This window comes from Lactuca saligna, chromosome 5 (assembly GCF_052625555.1).
Source record: "Lactuca saligna cultivar CGN05327 chromosome 5, ASM5262555v1, whole genome shotgun sequence".
NCBI classification, from domain to species: domain Eukaryota; kingdom Viridiplantae; phylum Streptophyta; class Magnoliopsida; order Asterales; family Asteraceae; genus Lactuca; species Lactuca saligna.
In genome coordinates, this window is record NC_136421.1 from 30,668,033 (window position 1) to 30,677,273 (window position 9,241).

At 34.8% G+C, this 9,241-nt stretch overlaps 2 protein-coding genes and 1 pseudogene across 2 annotated transcripts; 2 read left to right on the plus strand and 1 right to left on the minus strand.

The window, feature by feature from the left end:
• The first annotated feature begins 1,079 nt into the window (after positions 1–1,079).
• On the plus strand, positions 1,080–3,203 carry LOC145046161 (polynucleotide 5'-hydroxyl-kinase NOL9-like). The gene is made up of 8 exons (XM_078994463.1): positions 1,080–1,416; positions 1,515–1,612; positions 1,736–1,769; positions 1,885–2,223; positions 2,314–2,494; positions 2,588–2,681; positions 2,755–2,882; positions 3,045–3,203. The coding sequence occupies exons 1-8, from the start codon at positions 1,223–1,225 to the stop codon at positions 3,099–3,101; spliced, it is 1,125 nt and encodes a 374-aa protein (XP_078850589.1). The 5' UTR covers positions 1,080–1,222; the 3' UTR covers positions 3,102–3,203.
• A 950-nt stretch (positions 3,204–4,153) lies between these two features.
• LOC145045166 (putative myosin-binding protein 5 pseudogene) lies at positions 4,154–5,939 on the plus strand (annotated as a pseudogene).
• LOC145046162 (serine/threonine-protein phosphatase PP2A catalytic subunit) lies at positions 5,879–7,947 on the minus strand. Its single transcript, XM_078994464.1, has 6 exons — positions 7,511–7,947; positions 7,226–7,340; positions 6,759–6,867; positions 6,592–6,669; positions 6,297–6,488; positions 5,879–6,222 (listed from the first exon to the last, which is right to left on the minus strand). The coding sequence occupies exons 1-6, from the start codon at positions 7,761–7,763 to the stop codon at positions 6,049–6,051; spliced, it is 921 nt and encodes a 306-aa protein (XP_078850590.1). The 5' UTR covers positions 7,764–7,947; the 3' UTR covers positions 5,879–6,048.
• Between the last annotated feature and the right edge of the window lie 1,294 nt (positions 7,948–9,241).

Consider the following 9,241-nt stretch of genomic DNA (forward strand, 5'->3'; position numbering starts at 1 on the left):
GGGAGCGGGGTCCAAGGGGCGGCAGCCCCTGGCTGGGATCGAAAATTGATTTTTCATCAGAAAATTGATTTTTCAGATAACTGACCATTGGTTTGACCCTTATCCATATATCCGTTTTATGACAGTTTTTATGGTTTTATGATAGTTTAAAACTGTCATATGACAGTTTTCAGAAAAAGTTGTTAAAGTTGGTTTTGATCTCATTTTCTGGTACATACGAAAATATCATCAAACATTCTCGGTTCTTGTCTCTCTGAGTCTTATCCAATTGAAGATTTGGGAGTACCACAAAATACTTCGATTTGAAAGTGATAATCACAATTCTCATAATTTCCAAGCTTTTCTACACCCAAATTTCTAACAAAAACTTTAGATGAAAGTGAATGTAAAACTTGATTAGTATCTATTTATTTTATTAAGCAAAAAAACTGATCAAATAATATTCTAGAACGTTAGAAGCAAACGTATGCAAGCTCATAGCTTTTTTTTTTTTTTTTTTGTAGTTTAAAAGCAATAAAAATCTGTTTGGTTGATTAACAATTTCTCAATTGGTCGCTTTCAAACTTCAAAAAGAAAAGTGAAATTGCTCTAGCTCGCATGAAAAAATAAAAAAGTTAAAGAGTTAAAAAAAAAAAAAAAAAAAAAAAAAAAAAAAAAAAAAAAACCCTTATATACAGTTTTAAAATTGTTCTACGATTTCCATAAACGATTTTCAATTTCGGAATTGTCTTATTGTAAATTGCTATTTACTGTGAAATGTTTTTGTATGATCCCACAAAGAAAAGTATACTCCAAACTTTTCTTTCAAGCTGCCAAAATTATTCATATCAGAATCATAATTTTTTATAGATATTTTTTGTTGTAGAGAGCTTCAAAAATTATTTTTGGAATAAAAAAAATTATAATACTTGTTGTAAATAGGACAACTGTAATTATTAAGACTGAAAAGATGATCCAAATTGAAAGTCAAATCAACTTACAATTTTTTTGCAGGGTATACAAGTTTTGCCAATTTTGCGATAGCTTGGAGGACGTTTTTGCATATAAATAAACAGAGTCAAAAAATGTTTGAGGGAAACTGCAAACATGACATGTATACCAGAATGTACTGATGCTCTGAGCTTCTGAACATATATTCTTTCACATAAAAAGCGTTTCTCCCTCTATCTCTCTCTCATATATATAAACCCATACACACACAGAGAAAGAGGAAGCAACGTTAATGGCGATCGACTCATCACCGGAAAAATTAGCCGATGAGGCTCAAGTATTCATACCGGAAGAGTGGGAGGAAGCAGCGGAAGTCGTTGCTTATGATTCAATAACTTGTCCGCCTCCGATTTGCGTCATCTGCGGCCCTCCAAACAGCGGCAAAACAACCTTCTCTCGTCATCTTCTCAATGTTCTTATCCAACGGTATACTCTTACAATCATACTCATTTCGATGAGATTAGATATTTTTTTAAGGCTAAATGTATAGACTGTTTAATCTGTTTCCATTTTTGTTCATACAGATACAGGAGAGTCGCTTACTTGGATACAGACGTAGGTCAAGCTGAATTTACACCTCCAGGATGCTTATCACTTACTCTGGCTGACAAAATAACTCCAGGTTTTCATCAATTCTTTCATGTTTCTGTGATTTGATTAATTAAACTGCATGATAATCTACATTCTACACATCTGAATTGTGCATTGAATCGGCATTAACGGCTTGTCTCTTTCTTAATTCCAGATCTGGCGATTCCATGCTTGAAAACGCCTGAGAGGTATTTAACTATTTATCTTCAATGCTTTGGAGACTCTCCATTTTTCTCTAGTTATATAATCGTAAACGCTTGTCCTGTTTTAACGACGTTCTTTACATGTTCTAAACCTCTGCAGATGCTTCTTCTTTGGTGATATATCTCCAAGAAAGGATCCACAGACGTATCTGAAATACATACACGAACTGTATGATCACTATCACCAAATCATCAGGGGTGAACATCTCAAAATCGGTGTTCCCCTGGTTGTCAATACTCCTGGTTGGGTAGAAGGTTACGGACTTAACCTACTCATGAACATGCTAAAACATATTGCTCCTACGCAAGTGATCAAAGTCCATCTCCCTACTGAAAGTAAGAACCTACCAACTGGAGCATTTTGGTTACCAGATCCGGCTTCACACAACGTAACCCTAATTGATATCAATTCAAATCGCCAGGATTCCTCAAAGAAATCGTAGGCAAATCTCATATTTCTATTTCTATTTCTAATAATCAAAACTTGACCTTATGAAAATGAGATTGTTTTTGTTTATTGTTCACCCAGGGTGCAATCACAGGATGATGCACGGCTTCTTCGTGATCTTCGCTTGCTGGCTTATTTCAGAAAATGCTTCCCAATTAACATGAGTTTAACCACAATCCAGGAGCTTGATCATGCATTAGCTCTACACGCTCCTTATGAAATTCTCATGTCCTCTGTAACAATCAAGCAACTACATTCCCAGGTGAATTAACAATCTCGAAACTGGATAAATTAACAGTTTTCGTTCATGTAATCCTTTCCATTTCCTTAAATTACTTATAGTTGGGATTTTTAGGATATGGAAGCATTCTACAAATCAAATTGCAGTATTGTCGCATTGGCTGATAGCTCTTTAAGTAGTCAAAATTCACCCTGCTGTGTTGGCCTTGGTATGATACTTTATATATTTGATTTTCATTAATAATTAATAAATAGTGCTAAAATTGTTCGTTATGGATTCAGGAATTGTGACAGAGGTAGACATGTCAAGAAAGATTATGTGTTTGATTACGCCTGTTCCAGAACACATACTGGAGAAGGTTGATATTTTACTTCATGGTTTAATCAAAATCCCTGCTTGTTTGATCGAGGTACGTAAAAGAGTTTATTAAACTGTTTTGAAATTTAATATATAATAAATGCTATATTATTTACACAATTAACTGTAATTAACTAATGTTTATTATTTATAAACAATAAACAATGTTGGTCAATAGATTTTGATTTTTGAAAATAAATGGTTACATTTTCAGGTGCAGAGACACAAGACTTCAAGTAGTGTGCCATTTAACAAAATAAATATCGATTGAACATGTTCGAACATTTGCTTTATTAATTTACTTTTGTAGATGTTATGTCTTTTTCTCTGGTTAATTAGCTAAAACTCTAATTTTTATTAAATGAGATACCAAGTCATTATATAAAATAAAAAAAAAAAAAAAAAATGTTATATTTATAATTATATGGATATGGTTATGTACATTATTTGTTGCGACCTAACAAAGGATGCAAAGAAACGACGTCGGAATTTGCTTTTCTGTTGAATATGTTTTTGAAATTTTGTAGTGCAGAGGTCTGAATTTGCTTTTCTGTTGATTTGGTTATTTTCACAAAAATGGATCTGTTGCAAATTGCCGTGTAAAATGGGTGTTTGTCACAAAAAAGGAAACGCTTCTCACCAGTCACCACTTGTTTACTAATTTTATATTTGTATGTAAAAAAAATAAAAATAAAAATCTTTTTTACAACCTCACTTTCTTAATTTCATTTCACGCCCTGATTATATTTATGTGTATGTGTATATCGTTAAAATTACATAACCAAAATTATGTATCATATTTAACATTGGTACTTAGAAGTTCCATCAATATTGGAATCACATTAAAGATATTGACGTGTTTTTAAATAAGGAAATTATGTAAAAAAATATTTTATAAGTTATAAGGACATAAAAGAAATTTTTGTGAAACCCATTTTTTACGAATCATTCTTTTCTTTTTTCCTTTTTTTTTTTTTTTGTTCAAAGAAGACTAATTCTTACAACGAAATTGCAACTATCCAAATTTTACAAATCTTTTTGAAAATAAACCCATGTATTAGAGAAACTCCGAAAATTGCATGGTTAACCATTAATTTAGGTAAAAACATTCAACTAACCTAAAACATTGGGAATGTCTTTTAGTCACTAATCACTTCAAAGTAACCTTGTTAATATAGTATCACGCAAACATACCTTCTCTTTAGCTAAAAAATCTAGAGAAAAGCGAGTCGATCTCATTACTTTCTTAACAATTTGTTCCTTCCTTTCACCATTTCGCCATTTTTCCATCAATTAGGTTTGTATTTGGTTTTTTACGAGAAAATGTCAGTATCAAAAAGAACATTTCGGATGTTCGTGGAGGAAGAACTAGGTGAATTCCCACATTTCGTGGTAGGAGCCATGCTCGAATGGTTACTAATAGCCTCCCTTTTCATCGACCGGTTTCTTGCATTTATGTCAAACAAATTCGCCATGATGTTCGAACTGGACCCACCGTGCGTTTTGTGCACACGAATCGACCAATCCCTCGTGGGCACCAACCCTAGCACCTACTACAACAACTCCATATGTGAATCACACAAAAAAGACATCTCCTCCTTAGCCTACTGTCACGTCCATCGAAAATTATCTGATATCCGAAACATGTGCGAAGCGTGTCTCCTCTCATTCGCAACAGACAAAGAAGCAGATTTCGATGAGATCAAGAAACCCGTTGAGCAAAAAGACACGGTTGCCCCTAAGGATCAACAAAAAGACGATGACAACAACATGTCAACACCGAAGAATCTGAAACCGGTGAAAACAAAAGCAACGAATGGGAATAATGGTGGTAGTAGTAAGGATGGTGAGATGATGAGCAAGTGTTGTTGTTGTGGTGAACCTTTTACTACAAGAACTCCTTCAAAAGCTTTTGTTAGGACACCTGCGCATTTACACGGGACATCTGTTTTGACCCCTAGAGCGCCATTGACGCCAATGGGATGGCGGAATGATGATGCCAAGAATATGGAGTTGCCTCATGTTAGGTATGCACCGCCTAATTTTACATCGGATAATGAAGCAGATGTTGCTAAAAATAACAAAGGATCGAATACTGAGTCTAAAGGTGAGTTCTTTTTATGGTCTAATATTTGAAGTTATGGATCTTATCTATATGATGTTTGTAGTAGGTAAAGAGGAGATGAAATCCGCAACAAATCCACTACTACCTGATTCTGATGAACTAAATGATGAATCTTTGAAAACCCCAAAAGGAAACAAGTTCTTCGGGGTCCCACTTGCGGAAGTTATTGTCAACAGTCCAAGATTCGCCAACAAACTACTACCCAAAAAACTTCCATTAGAAAAACTCGATTTCCTCTCCGATGATGAGGGACCCGAAGATGGGGATTCCATTTCCATTGTTCATCACCTCAAAAAACAAGTCCGTGCAGACAGAAAAATACTCACGGATCTCTATCAAGAACTTAACGAAGAGCGAAGCGCTTCGGCTGTCGCAGCTAATAATTCCATGGCGATGATTACTCGATTGCAAACCGAGAAAGCTTCAATTGAAATGGAGGCGTTGCAGTATCAAAGAATGATGGAAGAACAAGCAGAGTACGATCAAGAAGCCATTCAGATACTTAAGGACATGCTTATTCAAAAGGAGAAAGAAATCACAATGATGGAAAAGGAGCTTCAGATTTATAAAGAGAAATTCGGAGAAATAAACAAGGAAGATATCGAGAGATTTGCACGTGATCGTGATGATTTTGAAAGCGAGAGATTTCAGCTTTCTGGGATGTTGAACAACTTGGAAAATCTTATACATTCGAATACAGATGATAAAGGCGTTGGTTATAACAAAGATATAGGTATACGTGTATTTTCAACACTAAAACCAATCTTTTACAAATTATATTTGCTAATTTTGTAATTTCGATCAACAGAAGAAGAAAAGAAAGCTAGCTTGGAAAGAGAGATGTCTTTGATTAAAGAAAGAATGAGTGTGATGGAATCAGATAATGAATATCTGAAGCACACAGGAATGGCACTTCAAAAGGGTGATGAAAGAGCTGACCTTCTTACAGAGATAGCTCAAAATCTTCGAAAGCTCAGGGCATGACAAAACACATAAATTAACAATCTCTCCAGTTTTTGATAATTAAAAAAAAAAAAAAAAAAATCTGAAGCAAACAAATATTTTGATTTTGTCTTGAAATCAGAAAAACAATTTACAAAAAGTAATCCGGGGTTCTGCGTGCAGTGTCGGGCTCCACCTGGCGAGGGGCAGGGTCAAACTGTAAGAAGTTTTGGTCCATCTTTTCTCCAATTTCAAGTATTGCAGCCATGTTTCCACATCTGTAGCAATAATTCGGTGCACTGAATACAGTTACAACATTATTTTCCTAAAAAAAAAAAAAAGTTAGTTTTTTAGAGAGTATATATTGTTATAATAGATGTATAATGTTTGCAAACAAACCTGAGACCAATTGTAACCTTCCATAACAAGCTGATGAGCTCTAGAAATAAGGGTGAGGCCATTTGTGTGGTTAAATTGTGCAGCTATATCTTGTCCAAAAGTGTACCCGGCCCCACGAGGTGAGATTCCCCAACCACATCGGTCATCAGGGTCAGACCACAAAAGGTCACACATTGGCCCTTCATGAGGAACCTGAAGAATTAACATTACAAATATAACTGCTGAAAGTTTTTAACTTATATGTTTTGATAAGGTTGATGCTTTATATACTAACTGATTACTGAATACTGCTGACCTCTTGTATGCGATCTAAAGCACGAATGTTGTCAAGTGTATCTAAAGAAGGAGACAACCCACCATGAAGACAAAAAACCTGCAATCATAGTTCATAACTTCATATTCATAGTAAGTAAATGTAAGTTGAATATGGGAAGGAAGGTGGGTGATTTAATTTTTGCATACCTGGCTTTCAATAAGGGCAGTGAGGGGGAGATAATCGAAAAGGTCAGTAAAATGTTTCCACACATTGGCATTTCCGTATTTCCTCAAGCACTCGTCGTAAAATCCATACCTGAAAGTCAGGGAATTCTTTGCATTGTTCAAAGTTTGAAGATCATTTTAGAAGCACGATTACTTCCTGTATAATTCCATATTCGAGAAGAGAATTTGTGCAAGACAAATCACAATTTGTAGTAACACTATAAGTCTATAACCATAGCTTGTTAAATGGAAGCAAGGGTTGTGAGTTGTGACATATTTTTATTATTCATCTTGGTTGATATGGATTTACATTGATATGTCATAAATCTTGCCATGCTAATTACCACAAAACACAAGAAAATATCTATTCTATCTTGACAAACTAATAAGGTAACAAAATTAAATTTCTAGTTGCGATGGAGTTGATAGGTAAAGAAACGAAATCTCACACTTGAGTTATTTGTCTGCTCTCATGGTTTCCTCTGAGAATCGTAATCCTATCTCTGTAACGAACTTTCAACGCCACTAGAAGTGAAACAGTCTCCACCGAGTAGTAACCTCGATCTGCATGAATCAAATAAGAACATACTCAACAACGAAGCAGATTCAACCACAATCATCTTCATCATTCTATAGCAAGTTAAATTGACTAATCAATTTTGACCTAATCAACAATATCTGCTCCACACACAACAGTATGTAATGCATTTAGTTGTCAAGAGTACAGTACTAACCAACATAGTCTCCCATAAACAGATAATTAGTATCAGGAGCACTGCCGCCTATACGAAAGAGCTCAAGTAAGTCGTGGAACTGTCCATGTATATCTCCACACACAGTCACCGGACATTTGACAGGTTGTACGTTCCACTCTTCCACTAAAATAGCCCTCGCCTGATCACAAAGCGTCCTCACCTCTGCCTCAGGTAGCGGCTTACAGTCCATCAAGTGCTCGATCTGACGGTCTAGATCCGATTGCAACGGCATTTTAACGGATTTTTTTATGTTCGGATTCAAAGATCTGGAAAGAAAATGAGCATTTAGGTTATATGAAGCTCCACTGGAGTCGCCGGCGACCTTGATCAAGGTTCGCTCATTTCTGCCGGCGGCGGGAGATATTTTAGGTCTTTGGAGAGAGGGAGGGGCAGCTTTGAAATGTTTTGAACCATGGGGTGGTTAAACTACTTATTTCAAGCTATTCGTTTAGATGTCGTCCTCGAATTTATGTGTTTTTAACATTTGGTCGAAAATTTAAATTTCTTTTACATATAAACTACTTATCATTTAATTACAACGGTTTTCTCTTATTTATACATCTCTTCTTTTGCCCGGTTCAAAAAAAAAATAATTAATTAACAACCATAATTTTTAATTTGGTAGAGCTTCATTAAAATTTTTTTTTTTTTTTAAATCTGTTTTTTAGTTGAATTGGTCTGGTAATCGATTTTTAGTTTGATCACCGGCTCAACCTGGTTTACATAATTTTTATGCATTTTTTTTTCATATATATATATATATATATATATATATATATATATATATATATATATATATATATATATATATATATATATATATATATAACCATGATTTTGACATCCACAAACATGAACCCTTATCATAATGAATTATATTATAAAGTCATAGACGTATCAGTTGATAAGTAAAAGGTTTCTAATTTGAGAAGATCGGAGTTGATAAGTAAAAGGTTTCCAAGTTGAGAAGATCGACGTTTGGATTGGTGTGTCGAAGTTGTGTACAGTAGTGGTGTGCGTCATCGGTCTTTGAGTTGTGTACACTTTGAATAACCTGATTGTGCGGGTTGTTCAATTTGCTTTGGAAATTGGGTCTTTTTAACGGACCAATCAAATCCAACTATTAGTTACAACACACCGGTTCAAGCAGTTTTTAACTAGTTCAAAACATTTTTGAATAAACTATTTGGTTTTATCTGGTTTAAAAAATGACATGAAATTGGTCGTTATTGAAAAACTCTCAGCTTAAATGATGATCGAAGTCATGAAAATGTATTAATTTAGCCATTTAAGTTCTGACGACGCATAATCAACCACTAAGGCATTCTGGTATGCTCATCACGAGAGGGTTCGTGGTCTACGTGGCCACTAACCACGGATGTGAACATCATCCAAAGGTTTTAGTGGTGGCTAGTAGTGGAGCTATTCTGTTGTCATCTGTGGTGGGAAGAACAGAACACCACAGCCAATAAACTTGCTTCTCTCTCTATTTCTCTTTATCTCTACCTACCTTTCTCCACCTATCTCTACAATTTAATTAATTAAAATATATGTATTTTTTTATTTTAATAATCAAAAAATAAAAAGGATATAGTGGTGAGTATCCCAAGCTTTTAGTGGTAGTTAGTGGTGATGATATGACACTCACACTATAATGGTTAGTGGTGGGTATAACGGATGACCTAAGGTCTTGAATTTTGGTTGAATTAC